The sequence below is a fragment of the Grammomys surdaster genome, unplaced genomic scaffold, assembly GCF_004785775.1.
Source record: "Grammomys surdaster isolate TR1022 unplaced genomic scaffold, NIH_TR_1.0 126248, whole genome shotgun sequence".
NCBI lineage: Eukaryota > Metazoa > Chordata > Mammalia > Rodentia > Muridae > Grammomys > Grammomys surdaster.
Window position 1 is genome coordinate 6,340,292 of NW_021621048.1, and position 20,511 is coordinate 6,360,802.

A 20,511-nucleotide genomic window follows, 5' to 3' on the forward strand; every position below is an offset into this window, starting at 1 on the left:
CTAACTAGAATTTGAACAGCATTTTAATTATTTTATCAATAATATTCAGCTGATGCTAAAGAATCATAAGCAAAAATCTACTAACATTACCATATCCTTAACTACAGAAAAGACAAAGTTTAACACTAAAATCAAGACTCCAAGAAACAATTGCTTTAATAAAGGAGATGAAAAATAGAAGAGTTGTAAAAAATGATTTAATCTGTGCTCAAGATACCAACTCTGTTCGAGAGCTCTTGCCACGTGTGAATGAAGCTCTAGATTCTATCTCAGAGGAGGCAGAGATGGCACACCCATGAAAAAAGGGATGGAAGAAGGGGAGGGGGAACAGAAGTTTGTCAAATGTTTAAGGGTGGATAGGGCATTTATTTCATGGACCAAGACAGACACAAGAAAGTGTGCTTCTAGCTAAATGTGACTAAGATATATGGTTGTAGAGAAGTGATACATTAATGTATGGATGTTAGGCAATGTAGGCCTGATGTGGGAAGAGTGGGGAGCTATTTTTAGAATGCTGAGTCCAACAGTCTGTACCTGTAATCCCAGCACTTGGAAGGTGTAGGCAGGAGGATTACAAGATCCTGTTATGTCTGAGTTACATCGTAACACTGTGTCTCAAAAAATGTTTTTTAAAAAATAAAAAATATCTGATAGAAGGAGAGGGAAATGGGTCAGAGAAAGAAGGAGTGGGTGTGGTCTTAGCTAAGTAGGTCAGAAGGGCACGTTAGAGAAAGGATGGGTGTGCGCATAACTGGCATAACTTTGTTTATTCTTACTGCAGTGTCCACAGATAGATGTTCACGTAACTTATAAGTAATAAAGAGGGTAGTAATGGTTAGTAGAACTGTGAAAAGGGACTCCTAGTATAGACCAGAGTAGAGAGGAGCAAACAGGAAATGTGGTTGGAGCAGGCAAGAAAGATGATTTACTTGTATCAAAGAAGAAATGCAGCAGAGGTAGGCAAGAGGATTTTGGGTTTGAGCCTAGCATAAGCTACAGAGGGAGACCATGTTTCAAAACACAACAGCAAAGGGTAAAAGAACAACTTTATTTTAAATTCTCTTTGGGGGCCAGAGAGGTGGCTTGGCAGCTGAGAGCACTTGCTGCTCTTGCAGAGGACCAGGGTTCAGTTCCTGACACCCACATGGTGGCTTAGAACCATCTATAACTCCAGAGGATATAATGCCCTCTTCTGGCTTCCAAGGAAACCAGATACCAGGCACACATGTAGTGCACAGACACACATGGAGATAAACACTCATAAAATAAAAATAAATCTTTTAAAAATGATTTAAGGATTTGTTTGTTTTTATAACTTATGTTTTAAAGATAGAGAAGCAGAGGCGGATAGAACGGATAAAGCAGAAGCGGGCCCAGCTACAAGAACTTCTCCTTCAGGTAAAGAGTTGACATCTTTTTCTCTGCTTGTTTGCTCCTAAAGGCAGTGTGATTGGTAGTTGTGGTGTTATCAGATAGTATCTGTGAGAAAATCAGCAGCCCTACCCATTGTTGCTCATTGATATTAAATGCTTAGCCCTTCACACTGCCCACCTGTCACTTTACTATGTCCCCAACTCCCAAGTCCCCACCTCAGGTGCAGCAGCTCCTTTTGTGTATCCACTCTTACCCAGAAGTCAGACTATGAAGGAGTTTTGCTGTTTGTTGTCCCTAAGGTGGGCTCTTTGAGGTGTATCAGACCTGGCAAACCATTGTGGCCTGACCTCTGTGGTCTCTTCATCTAGTCTATACTAAGAGGTGTATATTGTCTTCCACCAGAGGCAGACATAGGTTCCCTATCAGAGGCAGAACAAGTCCCATTTCATGCTGAGAGAAAATATTTCTGCCGCAAAGAGGAGGCAAAATGAGGAATGAGTTTTGGAAAGGAAGGTTTCTCCATTGATAGGCTGGGAACTAACACATCTCCAGAGCTGGCCCAATTCGCCCCAGAAAGTGGCTGTTTTTTAGAACTGGCAACCTGGAGAAAAGGGCAACATGAAGTTTCAGGCTTCTGTATCCACTAGGAAGTTCATGGTGTGCCATCTTACAAAGTTACATGGGGCTCCTCAAGTTGGTTCTGGAGAAAGGAGTTTCCAGAGGACCCATCAGTGTTCAGATGGAAAGCTGCTTCCAAGCTCTTGTTCCTCAAGGGCCATCTTGCCCTCCAATAATTGCCTTGGCAGTTGGGAAAGGGTTGAGGTAGGAGTAAGACATAACTCCAGACTTAACCTGGCTGGCCACGGAAGAAGCCTGTTCTGGAGGGGTCCTTCAGGATGGTAGCTTTCTTAGTAGCCAGGAGGTTATTGTCATTGGTCCTTTTACTGCTCCCTTTCCAGGTTCTGTCTGTAACACACTAAGAGTAGTGTAGACAGATTGGTCCAGGCTCTTCACTTAGCCTCCAGTTTTTGAAGTTTTCTATGGATATCTGGGGATGATTGGGTGATGAATTTGTCTTTCAGGAGGACCTCGTCCTCCAAGGACTCCAGTGTTACATTTGTATGTTTTCTTATAGTCTCCTTTACTCTCTGGAGAATAATAATAGGAGGTTCACTTTCTCTCTGGCAAATGGCCTTTGCTAATAGTAATTGAGGATTTGATCTCCGCTTTCCTTAAATCCTCTCAAGTATGATAAATTGCTTTCTCTTCCAATGACCACAGGAGTCTTTGGAGGGACCACCTGAACTCCTATGGGACTTGGACTTGTGCATCTTGGCTCTGGAACATATGGTAGTCACTACCAGCCACTATTGGCCCTTTCCTTTATCTTTCTTCTTTTAAGGTTAAGGTCTTGTGTAAAATGAGCATGAACTCCAGGCCATGCCATAAAGGCTGTTTAGATGCTACAATGTCTGTGTACACTGGCTCAGATTCTCAGTGAAACTACCTAATTCTCCTTTTGATATTTTTAAGCTCTGCTAACAAGAAGGCTCTGTAAACATAGGTGGGTCTAAATTCTCCCCTCATCTCCTGCAAGGGAACCATGCTAGGAGACTCAAGGTGGTCTTCTTGAGTTCCTCTAGGGTATGATAGGCAGGATAGCAGAGAACCAGGGCTGCCAAATTAGGATGTCTGGGTTTTGAAGAAAAGAGGACTTGGGTGTCAGGCTGTGCATCTGCCTTACTACTGGGGTGCCAGAGCACCAGCAACAAGTCACTCAGAGGAGGTAAAGCGTAGTAGTCCATGATAGGGGTCCCAGCCCGTAGTTTTTTTAGGTGAGCTGTGTTGTTCTGAGTTGTCAACAGCAAGATTCAGGTGATGAGGTTATAGGGCTGGGTATCGAGTCTCTTGATTTCAGAGGTGCAGACCAACCACAGAGGCTGACAAGGGAGCAGGATAATTGTGGGCCAATTCAGATAGTTCTGAAGATAAAAGAGAAAGTTGAATAGGGATGAATGTTAAGTCATTGTCCCTCTCTTGCAGAGTTGGGCCAGTTGAAGGATAGCATTATAATTGAGGTTCCCCTGATGCATCTATATTTATTTGTTTTCTGTTTCCTTTTTTTTTTTTTTAAAGACAGGGTCACTTTACGTAACCCTGGAACTTACTATGTAGACCAGGCAGGGCTCAAACTCAGAAATCTACCTGCCTCTCCCTCCAGAGTGTTAGGATTAAAGGTGTGCACCACCATACCTGGCTAAGGCATTGAATTTTTTTTTCAGCATCCAGGAGTTATTGGGACAATGCTTTCTAATAAAATCAGAATTTTTTTCTGTCTTAAGTGTCTGAAAATCTAATTCTGCCCATTGTGAAGGCAGTCAAATAGTGACTTCCAGAGGAATCTTACAGCCATTTTATCCTATGTGCAACATGAAAGAGAAGAAAAGCAGAGAAGTCTTGGGTGGTGGTTTCTCTTTCCCTACCTGAATTCCCTAGTCCACCAGGAAGAACATCTCCAACCTGTTCACAGAGGACAGTTAGTACTGTTTAATCTGTCCCAGGAAGGGGCTAGCTCAAGGCAGAGGCATTTCTGCACCTCCAATGGCTCAAGCTCCTGCCATTTCCCACTTCTCCCCTGTAGTCCGATTGTATAAGGCCATATTATTCTTTTGTCCCAGGCCCAGTGTTATCATCCCTCAAAATACTTGCTTTGCCATCTGTTTCCTTGCAAGAAGAGTATCAGTCACAAAGAGGATAGATCCTCAATGAAGAATGACCTAAAGCCACCATTGGTGGGGCAAGAGTTATCTAATTGAGGGGAAAAATGGCCGTTGTCTCAAGAATCATCAGAAAAGTCTGTAGTGCAACTAGTGGACATCTGCAAGGGATATCAGTTCTAAGAACATGGCTGTAATTATTTCTGTGTTAAAGAGAGTTGTGCTGGACAGAAACGTCCTAATACAACAGGACTACCAGACAGGGTGTAGTTAGTAGAGTGCTTGCTTAGCTTTTGCCTTGAAAAAAGCTCTGGGTTCAGTCTCCCACTTTTTTGTTTGTTTGTTTGTTTTGTTTTGTTTTGTTTTGTTTTGTTTTGAGACAGGGTTTCTCTTTATAGCCCAGGCTGTCCTGGAACTCTCTCTGTAGACCAGGCTGGCCTCAAACTCAGAAATCCGCCTTGCCTCTGCCTCCCAAGTGCTGGGATTAAAGGCGTGCGCCACCACTGCCCGGTGTAATCCCCCACATTTTATACCCCAGGTTCAGTGGTGCATACCTATAGTCCTAGCACTTGGGAAGTAGAAGCAGGAGAATCAGAAGTTCAAAGTCATAGTCATATATTTAGCAGGTTCAAGGCCATGAGACACTATCTGAATCAGTAATAAGACAGGGCTTTTAAATGTTTCAGTGCCTAGCATAAAGAATGAAGTTGAATATTTTCCTTTGCTTATCTTTATACCAGAAACATGCCCATAATTTGTAAGTCCTAGTTTTTTCCCTTCTGCTTTCTCTCAAGCCAAACATTTATAGAAGATTTTAATCTGAGGGCAGCCTGGTGCATTATAGAATTAGATAGCTTTAGACTATAAATGAAACTCAAGTTATTACTAAAACTTGAGTAACTGCAGGTTTTCTGTAGACATACAACTTAATTCTTCTCAATGTTTTATTTTTATTCCTTGTATCAAATGAAATTTACAGAGTAATCATAAGAAATCAGTTATATAAATTGTCCCTGTACAATAATTGTTATAGCTGAACTGGCTTGGTTTTTCTTACTGTTGTAGCTCATTTTTTCATGACACAAGTTAACTATTAGTTACTCTGCTCACATGCCCTAGTTAGGTTTAACTATCAAGTTGACAGGATTGCCCAGATCAGACGACAAGTCTGTTAGGGATTATCTTGATTGGTAATTGATGTAGGAGAGTCCAGGCCACTGTGGCTGGCACCATTCCCTGGACCAGAGGTCTGGGGCTATATCAGAAAGCTAAGTGTGGATCTGTAAGCAAGCCAACAAATAATCTTCCATGGTTTCTGCCTCAGAGTTCCTGTTGAGTTCATCCAGTTTTGATCATAATATTTTATCACAGCCACCGAAAATAACCAGAATAACACCTTACTTAATTTTATCAAGACAGTCCCACACAGGCATGCCCAGAAGTCTATCTCCTGGTGATTCTCACAAGCTGACAATTGAGATAAGTAGTTGAGTCCATTATACGTATAGATAACTCATATGTTACTTTTATGTACATAACCTTTCCTGCCTTAAACCTTTCCCATAAGGAACACGCTTAATGCTGTTCAGCTTCTGGAACAGATGATATTGAGTCTGAAAAGAACAAAAAGCCAAAGGGAGTCAATAAAAGGGCAACAAATAAGGAAGTCAGTCCACAGTGCATGGGAGGTAACTTTATTTTTACTACTAAAATAACAATATTAGGTTAGGGATATAGCTCAGTGGTAGAGTTCTTGCCTAGTGAGAATGGGCCTTTAGTTCAATCTCCAGAATTTAAAAAAAAAAAAAGTAAGACTAATTTACCATTGTTTCAACTGCTCTCATCATCTACAGTTTTATATTCCTCCATATATTGAGGCTCTCCCACAACGTGAGGGCCACAAGCTGGGTAATGGGATTTAGTTCAGGTCTTTCCATTGAGTGACCCCTTCTAATCTGAGGAATCTGTATATGACATGAGTATATATGTGTACAAATCAAAATTTGTTGATAATAAACCATAAAGAAATTTTATTTCAAAGTAACTCTTTACTAAAGGATAAATTTACTATTTATTAAAGACAAAAGCATATTTACATACAGATGATGAATGTTGCTCTTTATTTTTACATAAAATTAGAGGCCACCATGATGGCTAATAGGTTTGCAAACTGAGTTCAGTTTCTAGACTACCATATGAAGTACAAGGAAAGAACCAACTCCCCAGAGGTGCCCTATGACCTTTACACACATACAATAATAATAAAAAGAGGTAAAGTTTGGCAAGATTGGTAAATATTTGATACTACAGGTCAGAAAGTATCTTCAACATATTTCAGAGTTGATTGTCATTTTGATTTTATAATTTCAGAGAATGTCGCTTTGTACAAATATGTCATACAGGATGGTAGAAATATGTTTAGGATATTAGAAAAATTGTTAAAATTCCACCCTAATCGCAAGCCAAAATTAATTTAACGATGAATTAATGTCAAGAAACTTCTTGTTGTTGTTACTGTTTTGAGACAGGGTCTCTGTACATAGCCTCTGGCTGTCCTTCCCGAAACTCACAGAAATCTGCCTGCCTCTGCCTCCCAAGTGCTGGAATTTAAGATGTGCACCACTATATCCAACTCAATCAACAATTTTTAAACTCAAGCATTGTAACAATTTAATCCAAAGATAAACTAATTGTATATTTACATGCCAAGGAATGATGGTAGAAAAATATTGCAAGTCTTTGTTTTCCATAATTGATTATATGGTCTATAGGAGTAGAAAACTCTGTAGAGTAAAAAACACTGCAGTTCCTACTATACAGTTGTGTTGACTGAGGTGCTCCAGGTAGTGACTGTTCGTCGTTGCGTGGTGTGAGGGAGTGAGCAGTGCAGAGTGCTCCTGCTGTGTGCTGTAGGCCCCGAGCTTCAGTAGAGGAGGGGCCTGGGCTGAATCCTAAGGTACCCGAGAGAAAGCTCTGAGATACATAACCTTAGAAACTTGTGGGAGGGATTGGGGCACAGTTGGCAAGGGCTGAGAGCCTAGCCTCCTACACCTAGCCAGACTTGGCGCTGCCTCTGTCTGAGTGTCCCAGTTGTCATTTTGAAAAAGAATTCTCTGGTTTTAAGGAATTGTGTTCATCTCTAGGCTAAATACTATAGGTGAGGTGTATCTAACCCTACACTTAGAATGCTCTATGTGATGAATCGAATCAAAGCTTCTTTGGGATCACTCTGAAGAGAACTATTGCCTGTGCTGCTGGGCTTTTCCATATTTCTGAGAGCCTGTTTCTCTGGGAGATGGAAACCAGAGGCCACAGTAGTTACTTAGTTAGATATCATCAAAATATATGTGTTTTTCTGGGTGTGGTGGTGCACGTCTTTAATCCAAGCACTCGGGTGGCAGAGGCAGGAGAATCTCTGTGTGTGAATTTGAGGCCAGCCTGGTCTACAAAGTGAATTCCAAAACAGCCAAAACAGTTAACACAGAGAAATCCTATCTTGAAAAAGAAATAAACACAGTAGATGTATTTTACCCTTGAAATATATTTATTGAACTAATCATTGTAATTTTTTTTGTATGTGTATGGTTTTTCGAGACAGGGTTTCTCTGTGTAGTTCTGGCTGTCCTGGAACTCACTCTGTAGACCAGGCTGGCCTCGAACTCAGAAATCTGCCTATCTCTGCCTCCCAAGTGCTGGGGTTAAAGGCGTGCGCCACCACCACCAGGCGTAATCTTTTATCGTGTTTAACTTTTTTATTCACTAGTACAGATGGACTGCCTGTTTAAATACTCTAGTTTTGAAATAGATTTTTTTAAATGTATTATGTTAATTCATTTAAATTCCAAGTCACTTTTTCATATTTTAAATGACCTCATTTGTTTATTGAACATTACAGCAAATTGCTTTTAAAAACCTGGTACAGAGAAATCGACAAAATGAACAACAAAACCAGGGCCCTCCAGCAATGAATTCCACCATTCAGCTGCCATTTATAATCATTAATACAAGCAGGAAAACAGTCATAGACTGCAGCATCTCCAGTGACAAGTGAGTGGGGAGCCGGGGAGGGCACAGGGCTGGCCTTCTGTTACTGTTCTCCCATGTAAGGATGGCACATTCCACGGTGTGCAGCCCTTCCAGAATGGCTTCCATGGGGTAGGTGAAATGCATTTTCAGCTTCAGTGAGCTCCATCCTTCACAGACCCCTACTCCATTTCAGGTGTGCCTGTGACTAGAATGCTGGTATCTGGGCCCAAGCTGTCGAGAGTGACACTTTTGTGGTAACTGAGCAAGTAACTGCAATAAGTAAGACCATCACTAAGGGCTCGGGGGGAGATCAGTTCATTGCTGAGTTACAGGTCATAGGTTATTATGAAAATATATCAGACCAGTGTGTGGCATTAAACCAACTGTTTCATTGTATTGTGTCATACTTAAGTAAGCTTTTATTTGTTATTTATTTTTGTTTTTTTAAGAAGGGGTCTTGCTTGATGGCAGTGGTGCACACTTTTGATCCCAGCACTTGGGAGGCAGAGGCAGGCAGATCTCTGTGAGTTTGAGGCCTGGTCTACAGAGTGAGTTCCAGGACAGCCAAGGCTACACAGAGAAACCCTGTCTCAAAACAAAACAAAAAATTAAATAAAGAAGGGATCTCATTGACTTCATCTTCCTTCTGCCACCTCCCACATGCTGAGATTAAAAAGTATGTGCCATAGCACCTGCTGTGTTTGCTTATTACTCATTAAGTGAACATTAAACTCCTGGCTTAGGCTGGGGAGATGGCACAGTGAGTAAAGTGTTTTCTGTATAGGCATGGGTTCCTGAGTTTGGATCCTCCTCACCTACATAAAAGCTGGGTGTACCATGCTTACTATATCCCTAGCTGTAGGGCATAATGGGTGAGGGAAATGTTAACAGAGATAGGTTTGCCAGGGCTTGCCAGCCAGCCTAACTCAGAGAGCAAGCATCAGGTTTAGTGAGAAAACTTGTCATAAAAAAAATAAGTTGAAAGTGACAGAGGAGGACACACTTGTCAACACATAAGTCTATATACCTTTTAAAATATTTTCAACAATTTAAATAGTTGACACCATTCACTTTAGCAAGTAAAAGATAGTACTTTTCAAAGTAGAGTATTCATTGTATCTTTCCCTTCCTTCCTAAGGAAGTTAGAGTTACATAGAGGATGAGACAGATTCTGGTCATGGATTGGAGCCCCTCCACCTGCCTGCTGCATGCAGCTCTATTTACTCAGGAACAAGGTGGAGGAGGACCAGCACTCTTAATCCCCAGCCCTCTGAGGATGTTTTAAACAGTCTGGTTCATTGCATCATTTTATAAGTGGAACTGCTGTTCTTAGGGATCAGCAATTTTCATTCTTTAAATTTCTTAGCCTCTCTTGAGATCTCGTTTTTTTCCTTCTCAAAAATAAAAATTTGGTCCAGCAAGATGGCTCAGTAGATAAAGGTGTTTGCTGCCAAACCTAATGACCTGAGTCTAATCTCAAAACCCACATAGTAGAGGAGATAACCAACTCTAAGAAATTGTTCATTGACCTCCACGTGTGCTCCATGGTACACACACACTAAAATAATGTTTAAGAAATTAAGAACTAGGGGGCTGGAGAGATGGCTCAGAGGTTAACACTGCTCTTCCAGAGGTCCTGAGTTCAATTCCCAGCAACCACGTGGTGGCTCACAACCATATGTAATGGGATCCAGTGCTTTCTTCTGGTGTGTCTGAATGTCTGAAGACAGCTACAGTGTACTAATATGTGCATAAAATAAATAAACCTAAAAAAAATGAATTCAAGAACTGAAAAATTAAAATCAGTTATTTACTTTGCCAGCTTATAAAAGCTAGAGATAAATTCACACAATATCTAGCCCAGTAAAATGTTACATGTCAGGATTATTATTCACAGCCACCGACTACAGAAACCTAGGTCAGGGAGGACTGCTAACATCCTAACACCACAAGTCTTCAAAATGGTTAATGTCTTCGGAAGCGACCTATAAATGTCATACTATAACACATCACTGCAATTACTTTGTAAAGTTAGTCTCTGCTTTTATAAGGGAATATATAATTACCTTCTTAGGTTGAAGGGCTTTGACAGCCAAGCATGTTGAGCACAGGACTGATAGGAGTTGGTCAACATTGGCCAACCAGAAGAGCTGCATAAGAGACTTGTCTCAAAAAAGTTTTAAATTATAAAAATTAAAAAATAAAGAGTGTCAGGAATTAGGAACTTAGCAGATTATGGGCACTGCTCATTTGGGCTAGAATCTGTTTCAGTCCTGTGCCTTGGGTGGTCACTGACTCACGCTTTGACTCAAGCATCCATTCGTGGATAGCTTGTACATGCTTGTTGTTTGAGGTAGACTAATCTTGTCTGTCAACTGCTTTGTGAAGCAATTGTACCCTTAATTAGCCAGAAGGCTTTCCCACAGTGAAATTAAGTTTACAAAGCCATCTGCATGCAAGTGATACCTGAAATCTGCCCTCTGGCAAGGTACCCACTTCAAATGAACTTTAAGCTTGTTAATGTATTTTATTCAGACCCATACACTTCAGCATTTTGCTTCAAGTTATAGATTTTTCCTGGTGTAAGATATAGTATGTCTCACCTTCACATGATTTCACTAGAGAATTCCACAACAAGGTAAATCTCATTACTATTCAAAGCCTACACTAGAGCATGTGTGTTCCTACAGAACTGAGACCTGTAGATTAGGCCTTAAGGCCAGAGCTGGAAGTCAGCTCTGTCCCCAGTATGTCCTGGGGATCTAGCTTCAGCTGTTGTTTGCTGTTCCTGTCTTTGCTTCTTGATTGTTGTGCTGTATAGCTAAACATCTGAACTGACTACTTTTCAAGAAAATTTTGATTGGTGCTATGTACTTTTTATGTGATACTTTTTATTTGTTTGTGACAGATTCTTACTCTGTAGCCTAGGCTGCACTAGAACTCATGAAATGTTAAGATGGCATTAAACTCACAGGTATCATCCTGCCTTGGCCTTCCAAGTGATGGTATTTCAGGCATGAGCCAGCCTGTGTACTCAGCCCTGCGACACTGGCTTAAGATACTTTATTCTTTAGCTCCTCAAGACAGGATTTAACTGGGTTTGGTTTCTTAAAATTGTCTTTCATTTAATTCAAGTATGTTTAGCACAGGTGCCTGAAATGCCAGCTACCTAGAAGGATCCCTTGAGTCCAGGAGTTGAAGATGAAACTATAGTGTAGTACAACCTGTCTTAAAGGAAAAGTCTTTGTGATTGACAGAAGTATGATATGTCTAGCCAGTGACTCAGGAAAATGAATTAAGCATCCAGAAGGTCCCTCAAAGCAAATCAACCAATCTATTAGAGATACATACCAAGTTAGAAAGCTGTAGACCACTTTGGAGAGTACTAGCTTTAGGACAGAGTTTCTCTCTCCCCTTTTGTAACATCCCTGGAGCTTCAGTGGACTCCTGTGGCCAGCTGACCTGGAAAGGTTACAAGGGCTTTGCTTGAAAATGACCATGTGCTCTGCTCTGCTATTGATCTAAGTGCTCTTTATGGTGGCTGAGCTTAGGCTCTTGTTCCATTATTTAAAGTGCAGAAAAGGCTGGGATATAGCTCAGAAGGCTTTTGTCAAGCAATCACAAGGCTTTGGGTTCCTCCCTTGTACCACAAAAAGTAAACAAAGCACAGGCTATAAAACCTTTCAGAGTTTCTCTAGCACCAAAACCCTCATACCTCCTTTATTTCTTAAAAACAAATTGATTGTGTATTTAGGGGTGGTGTGTGTGTGTGTGTGTGTGTGTGCGCGCGCGCGCGCACATACGTACGTATGTATGTATGTATGTATGTACAGGTGATCTAGGGAACTGAACTCAAGTTGTCCGGCTCGGTGTCTGGCACCCTTACCTGCTGAGCCTTCTCACTCACCCCTTGTATCCCTGCTTTATTTTGCAGGTTTGAATACCTTTTTAATTTTGATAACACCTTTGAGATCCATGATGACATAGAGGTACTGAAGCGGATGGGAATGTCCTTTGGTCTGGAGTCAGGCAAATGCTCTCTGGAGGATCTGAAAATCGCAAAATCTCTGGTTCCAAAAGCTTTAGAAGGCTATATCACAGGTATGCTGGCCACACGCTAACACATCCCTGACTGAATGTCACACTCACTTGTTAAATCTTCACACAGAATGCTGCAGTTTAGAGACTCTATGCTGGTTTTACCAGGTAGTATTATTTAGTACTTTATATAGTAAGTTTGTGACCTTTTTTTTAACCAAAAATCAATGATTTTTAGAAGATGTGAACCTCACCTCACTCTAATAAAATGCTTTACTATATTTATCTTTCAGTAGAACTGAATTCAGAGAGCAGACATGTCTTAATTTTCTATTGCTGTGATAAAATACCATGAGCAAGGCAACTCAGAGAAAGAAGAATTTATTTTGGGCGTAGAGCTACAGAGGGATCAGAGTCCATGACAGCAGCAAGTCGTGTTACTGTTAAAAGTTGTTGCATGTCCACCATCCCTCCTGTCATTCCCCACACCTTCAGATGTAAACAGTTCCCTGAATTTCTTCAGTGTTAGCCCAGCCTAGCTCTCATCTTGACTTTTTTACCTCAACCTCCCAAGTGCTAGGATTATAGGTATATATCACACTCTGGCTTTAGATTTATTTATTATTCATTTGTTTTCCTTTAAAGGCAACAACAAGTATGACAAGCTGGATAAAGAAATGTATTGTTTTGCCTTCTGAGATGTATAAATAAAATCATATCTTTCTGGTTGTCTCACTATAGCTCAGACTATCCTGAAACTCACTTGTACCCCAAACTAGACTTGAATTTATAATATCCTGTCTCAGTTTCCCTAGTGCTCAGGATTAGACAGAAGTGTGCCACCTACCTGGAGTGATGTTTTCTTCTGTGGTTTGATGTTCTTTGACTTAACATTATGCCTTTCAGATTCCTTTGTATAATTTAATGTAGCTATAACACATACCTTTTAGCTCATGAATAGATCACAAATTATTTTATTTTAGTGGCAGTAAACTTAGGGGTTTTGTTTGGTTCTTTTTTTCTAGTTGATGTTAAAATACAGAGCTGCTCTGAACATTCTACCCATGTGTCGAGGACTGTGTGCAAACATTACAGATTGAAATAGCTGGGTCTTCATTGGGTGGGTGTTTAGCTTCCTCAGATGATGCCAACTTTTTTTTTTGTTTTTGTTTCTCGAGACAGGGTTTCTCTGTGTAGCCCTGGCTGTCCTGGAACTCACTCTGTAGACCAGGCTGGCCTCAAACTCAGAAATCTGCCTGCCTCTCCCTCCCAAGTAAGTGCTGGAATTAAAGGTGTGCTCTACCACTGCCTGGCGATGCCAACATTTTTCAATTTGATTTTACTAGATTATACTTTTCCCTGAAATATAGAGGTATTCTGCTTTCCCAGTCAGCTGGGAATTAAAAGTTAATACTCATTAAATGAAAACATCTGTCTTTTAAAAATCTTACATGAATGGATGTTTTGCCTACCTGTATGTCTGTGCACCACATGCACATCTCATGCCCAAGGAGTCCAGAACAGAATGTCAGAATCCCTTTGGACTGTAGTGGTAGGCAGTTATGAACTACCATATGGGTTCTAGGAATTGAACCTAGGTCTTCTAGAAGAATAAGCAGTGCTTATAACTTGGGAGCCAACCTCTAGCTGTGAACTCATAAAGGATGTATGTAATTCAATGGTGCTTTACTATAGTCACCAAAGTATGCAGCAGTCACCACTGTTTAATTACTGGACACTTTTTTTTTCCTGTTTTCTTTTTCTTTTTCTTTTTTTGAAACAAAATCTCTACACAACTCTTAACTGGCCTTGACCTGACAATAAAAACCAGGTTGATCTCAAACTTATAGATAGATCCACCTGCCTCTGCTTCCCAGTGCTGAGATTAAAGGTGTGCACATCCATTCCTAGTTCCTGGGCATTTTAATAGCCATGAAAAGAAATGCATGCCTTTAGCGCTCTGTATATCCACCCACCAACTTGTCAACTAGTCTAGTTTGTTTTGTTGGTAGTGGGGTTTTTTTGTTTGGTTGGTTTGGTTTTTTTTGTTTGGTTGGTTGGTTTTGTGCGGGTCATTTGTTTCTTTGTTGCCAGTAATGGACATTACAATACTAAATGGGATTGAACCTTATATATCCTTTGTAATGGCTTCTTCCACTTTGTATAGTATATTTAATATACTCAGTATTTATCCAGGCTATTCCAAGCCGTTGTATTAGGTAGGTATCGCAGGTTATGTAAACAAAATGCTTAGGATCAGAAGTATTTCAGATTTGGGAGTTTTATTTGTTTTTGTAGTTGTTGTTTGTATCTTAGAATCTTTGAATTCACCTAATAGAGTTACTTGAGAGAAGGAACCCAAATCTAAACATGAGATTTATGTGTCATCATATACAATTGTACCCACTTACCCAGGGTAGTTTAATATGCCTGTGTTTTGACTGTAGCCTATTGCATGAGCTCAGGTATTGAATTTTGCACTTTTGGCATTATGTCAGTGCTTAGAAATTTTCAGATTTTGGAACATTTCAGATTTGAAATTTTTGGATTAGGGAGGCTCAACTTGTACCAATTCCTTGTTATTGGCAAATATTCTACTTTATATATAATTATATATATTCCACTTTATAGATGTACAGTTTCCCTCACTCATCAGTTGTTACACATTTAGGTTGTTTAGGCTTTTGGATTATTTTGAATGATGCTACTTTTAAACATTTTTATAAGCGTTTTGTTTTTATAAGTGTATTTTCAGCTTTGTTGGAGTAGAACTGTTGGATGTTTAAATGCCAAATGGTTTTTACAGTTCTCCTAAGCAATATATGAGGCTTCTGATTTTTTTTTTTAACATTCTTCTCAGTACCCTTCCCACCTCAGTTTTGTGCTAGTGATTGACTACATGGCTCTTCATGATAAATACAGTCTGCCACTGAGTCGCTGCCCGGCTCTGTGCGAGATAAACATGCAGTGTGCACCAAGTTCCTCCAGCCTGTTTGTCCCTGTCTTTTCACCCTCAGGATGTGAAGTAGTAACTCACGGTGACTTTTATTTAATCTCCCTAATGATTCAAAGCAGATTTTCCTAATTCCAACAGCATTTATTCTGCAAAGGTAACTGGAACATTTCATCTAGAATTTCACATCACATTTTTTGGTTGTTGTTGCTGTTCTTTTCAAGGTGGGTTTTCACTGTTGTCTATGCTCAAGTTGAACACTTTGACCCTGTTGCCTGGGCCTTCAGAGTAGCTGAGACCATAGGTGCTTACCACTGTACATCTGTTTACAACAGAGTTTTAATATTAGGTAAAATGTAAGCAGAAAAGTAGTTTGTTTTAGCCGTTCGTTCATAGCAAGTTTGTTGACAGAGATTTATGTTGTATTTCATGTATTAAGTTAGTACCACCTACCTTCTGCAAGTGTGACCTCTCTTCCCTCTTGCACTTCAACTGATCCGTGTCCCATTTATGCACCAGTCCCTGCTCCCTTTGCTCCATGTTCTCTGGTACAGATCTTGCTGTTTTCATTAGTGGCCTTGCTGGACTGGAAGTCTAGCAGTGTCTGGATGAAGAGGCTTACTCAGCAAATCACCAGAACATTATTTGCACTGTAAAGGCACGGGGTGATTAGCAGGCTCTTTGGTTTGATCTCCTCAAGACTTCATCTGCAGACTGGACTACAGATTTTCTTGTCAGTTCAAAGGGACATGTGGCTTTAATATGGAAAGGGAGGGAGGTGATGGCTCTTGGACAGGAGTGTGAGAACCACCATGCGGAACCCATAATAATGTGAAAGAAATGTAGTCTTTCCACATCTTTTGTAGAAAGGAAATATAATCTGTAGTGTTCACAACAGAATAGCTATGACCCAGCAGAAAGTTTCCACAGTTCTGTGTACTAATTCAGATTTGGCATAGGAATCCAGCTTTAATTTCATCGTCTAGTTCAAACTGTCCTTATTAAATGTATTCACAGTCTGCTATTCTTCTTAGAGTTGAAGTCTTTTTCTTTCACAACTGCCTCATCCTGTGAGAGAAAGGCTCACAAGGCCCGTGTGAAATTCATGTAGTCCTTCAGTCCCTTATTGTTGTGTGGGAACAATCTATCAACTGACTGGACAGGGTCCTAACCTTTACACACATATCTCCATGGTTTCTGCACAGTAATTACGAAAGTAGTGTAGAACAGAGGCTGGGGGATGGCCCAGTGGGTACAAACACTACCATACAAGCCTGACCTGAGTTTTATCCTCAAAACCCACATAAAAAGCCGTATGGGTAATATGCCTCTTTTATCTCAGAATTCCTGCAGGGAGATGAGGAAGTAGAGGCTGGAGAATGCAGGGCATCTGCAGAACAGGAGACCCTGCTTCAACAAGCTTAAAGGCCAGAACCAACTCCAAAGTCCACAAACTTCCACAAGCACGCTTTGGTATGGCTTGACATACCCACACTCACGGGCACACACACACACCTCTCAAGGACTGGCAAGATAGTTTGATGGGTAAACTGCTGTCAACCTGATGACCTGAGTTTGATCCCCAGTACCTCCATCTATGAAGGAAAGAACCAGTCACTTCACACTCGTGCCGTGGTGTATACACAGCCACACATGCACGCACACACATACATATACACACACAGAGAAATGAAAGTATAGAATATGTGAGTGTAATTTAAAAGTACAATAAAAGCTTATTTGAGCAAAGTATATTTTCTGAGTATTTTGCCTTATGAGATTCATTTTTATTTTTATTATATTTTATTTTTAATTCTTGTGGTTTTTGAGACAGTTTCTCTGTTAACCCTGTCTGTCCTAAAACTAGCTCTGTAGACCAGGCTGTCCTCAAACTCAGAGATCTGCTTGCCTCTGCCTCAGAAGTGCTGAGATTAAAGATGTGGGCCACCATGCCCTGCAATGTGAGATTTTTTTTAGGGCTGTATTTCTAAAGCTTTTACTGTTTATTAAAGCCACTGTTAAAAGAGACTATATATACATTCATTCAGGAATTCTAAGGTCCCTGGACATTCAGGTCCAGTTTTCTCTGAGTTGATATTCTGTACAGGAAGAACCATTCAAGTAAGAGTGCAGTAAGAATTAGTCTGTCGGGCTGGTGAGATGGCTCAGCGGTTAAGAGCACTGACTGCTCTTCTAGAGGTCATGAGTTCAGGTCCCAGCAACCACATGGTGGCTCACAACCATCTACAATGAGATCTGGTGCCCTCATATGGGTGTCTAAAGACAGCTACAGTGTACTTACATATAATAAATAAATAAAAAAAAAAAAAAAAAAAAAAAAAGAATTAGTCTGTCGTTGGGGAAAAGGAGATGGCCAGGACATACTCTTGTGGTTTCCTGTGATAGCTCTCTCATCTTTTTTAAAACCATGAATGCAGGCTTGGAGCGAGGGCTCAGTGGTTAAGAGCATCCTGTGCTCTTCCAGAGAGCCCAGGTCCAGTTCCCAGCCCTACTTGGTGGCTCTCTGCCACCTGAAACCTGAGTTCCAGGGACTCTAATGCTTTCTTTTGGCCTCCATGGGTACCAGGAATGAAACTAGTGTACAGATACACAAGCAGGCAAAACACTCATACACATACAATAAAACAGAAATAAATTTTAAAAATGATTGCATTATAAAAATTCCCTCATTAAAAGCATGGCCTTTTAAAAGAAGGACTGTTTGGAATGGTAAAGCACATGACACCAGGCAGGGAACTAGTTAGGAAAAAGCTTAGGTCATTGATGAGCATCTGGTGTTGAGTTCATCTGCATACACTTAAAAAGAAAGTACCCCAGGGTGGGAAGCTGGTTCAGTTGGTCACGTGTGATGCTGTATGCTAATATCCAGTGCTTGGGAGACAGATGGCAGGATCCTTAGGGCTGGCTGGTCTGCTGGCCTAGCCTAATTAGCAAGCCGAAGTCTCCGTGAAAGACCCTGTCTCAGGAACATATCTATCTGCACACACACCATACACACATGCAAACTGAGAGGCTGGGGAAGGTGTGCTGAGTGTGAACCTCTGCCTGATCCATAAGCCATGTATTCTTTTCTAAGGTATTTCTGATTTTTTTATGTCGTTACTCAATTCTGGCTTTGGCTATTAACATCACAGTCATGTTGTTTCATCAGATGTCCAAGACAGTCCACATTTTTTTTTAAAGATTTATTTATTTATTTTATATATGTGAGTACACTGTCACTGTGTTCAGGCACACCAGAAGGAGGGCATTGGATCTCATTGCAGATAATTGTGAGCTACCATGTGGTCGCTGGGAATTGAACTCAGGCCCTCTGGAAGAGCCAGTCAGTGCTCTTAACCACTGAGCCATCTCTCCAGTCTGACAGTCTACATTCTTACCACTAAACCCAGTAAGCTACCTAGTCAGGTCTTACATAAAGGCTAGAGAGACGGCCAAGTAGTTAAGAGTACACACCTCCCTTTCAGTAGACTAAGTCCAGTTCCTATTGGACAGATAATAGTTGCCATATCCAGGGGAATCCAACACCTCTTTCATGGGTATCTGCTTTTTTATCTATTCACCCCAACTCAGGCTTTCACACATGATTTCAGGAAATGTCTTGAAAGAAACACATTGAGGAAAAGGGGAGTAATTAAAGTTTTACTTTGAATTCTTTCTCTCTGGAGTCTGCCTTTCTATAGTTTCTTTCCCCATTCTTGTTCAAAAATTTATTCGTCCCACACCCCCAAATAACTCATGAAGAGCACCAGGTTCTTCACAGGGCTGGAGGATTGTCCAGCTGTCACCAAGACATAAAACCCATGTTTACTTCAGACTACAGCAGAACAGTCACAAGAGTTCAAAGGCCACATTTGCTATAGTTTTATTTGTTTGTTTGATCTTGCAGATATCTCTACAGGACCTTCTTGGTTAAATCAGGGACTGCTTTTGAACTCTACCCAATCAGTTTCAAATTTAGACCCAACTACTGGTGCAGCTGTAACCCAGTCAAGGTATGTATTTTTTTCAAGGTGCAAAAAGCAAGCCACAGAGAGAGACCTGACTCTGCTGTGTTGCTGCTGCAACAGGTGGGTCAGGTTGATAGCAAGTAGACCTTCCTAGCAGGACTTCCTATGTTTTTATTCCTGTGTGTGCAAAAAGAAAAGAACTGTCTACCCTGCATTGATGAACCTGTGTGTTTTTAACTTCCTCAATAGTGTAAACCAAGGGTTGTGCTTGGATGCTGAAGTGGCCTTAACAACTGGGCAGTTCCCTGCCCCAAACAGTCATCAGTCCAGCAGTGCGGCCTCTCACTTTTCGGAGTCCCGAGGCGAGACCCCCTGTTCATTCAACGATGAAGATGAGGAAGATGAAGAGGAGGACCCCTCCTCCCCAGAATAAAGACAGGAGAGAACTCATGTTTTAATAGTTGATGCTCATGTGTGTCTTTAGTGTGAGCTCCTGTGTTTGAAATGATTGCTTCAGTCTTTACCTTTGTTTGCATTTGTGTTTAGTGAAAACTAGAGAAACACAATAAGCAAATCACATGAAGGCTGAGATGATTGAAATGAAAGTTGCCATAGCAGGGATGAAAACAAAGCAGCAGAGCAGCAGGACATCGCCAACCATGCATGCTCTCTGAGGAGGGAGGCCCTGCTCTGAAGAGCCGCAGTGGATGAAGTTCAGTTGTTTTCAGGGAGGTAGGGTTCAAAGACCCCCCCGTGTGACCATTTAGACTTGAGGTGGCTGTGAGGAGCAGTATGCAGTGGTGATGGCTTCTCCCTCACCCTGCTGGCTTTGGTAGGCAGAGTGAACCTGAATGTCTCAGTGGGAGTCAGTGAAGGTATAGGTTTCGATCCTTGTTGCCTGAGGAGCAGGTGAACTGCTGAGCTAGTCCAGGGCTAGCTGAGCACCTCATGCATCTGCTGCCTTAGCTTCTAGAAGGGAGCAAGCGCTAACTTTTAAGTACCTAGGTGACATGTAGAACATTTTACAGTAAACTGAAGTGACCATTTGTCAATACATTGGTGCATAGGAGTTACTAGGGCTACTTCTGGAAGCCAAAATAGAATAGCATCTCCATGTGCATTAAAAACTTCGCCAGCACTGCCTTTTGCCAGCATCCTAAATTTGGAGTTTTACTGAGAAGGAAACTTTTTATAGTTTTAATCAAAGCTATGCATTTCATACAGCTTTTTAATTTACAAATGAAACAAACAAATTCCTTTGACCAAATTGCTTGTCTATAGTTATCTGCAGTACTGTATGATTTTACCCATGTGCAATTTGTAAAAATGAAACAAATGTCACTACTTTTGTCTTTATTTCAAGAATATGGCCATCATTGATTTCTTATACATGCTATCTTTTCCATATTTTAATTATCAAAATGACCTTATC

The 20,511-nt window shown here is 40.8% G+C and overlaps 1 protein-coding gene across 6 annotated transcripts in view; it reads left to right on the forward strand.

The window, feature by feature from the left end:
- Positions 1-19,539, forward strand: part of Tfdp2 (transcription factor Dp-2) — a 121,656-nt gene extending 102,117 nt beyond the window's left edge. For all 6 annotated transcript variants that reach the window (XM_028758959.1, XM_028758960.1, XM_028758961.1 and 3 more), the window contains 5 exons: positions 1,330-1,398; positions 7,987-8,138; positions 12,052-12,218; positions 19,019-19,124; positions 19,329-19,539. In XM_028758959.1, the coding sequence (XP_028614792.1) occupies positions 1,330-1,398; positions 7,987-8,138; positions 12,052-12,218; positions 19,019-19,124; positions 19,329-19,512 (678 nt within the window). In that variant the 3' untranslated portion in view covers positions 19,513-19,539. The remainder of the gene's footprint in view (positions 1-1,329; positions 1,399-7,986; positions 8,139-12,051; positions 12,219-19,018; positions 19,125-19,328) is intronic.
- Positions 19,540-20,511: the final 972 nt, after the last annotated feature.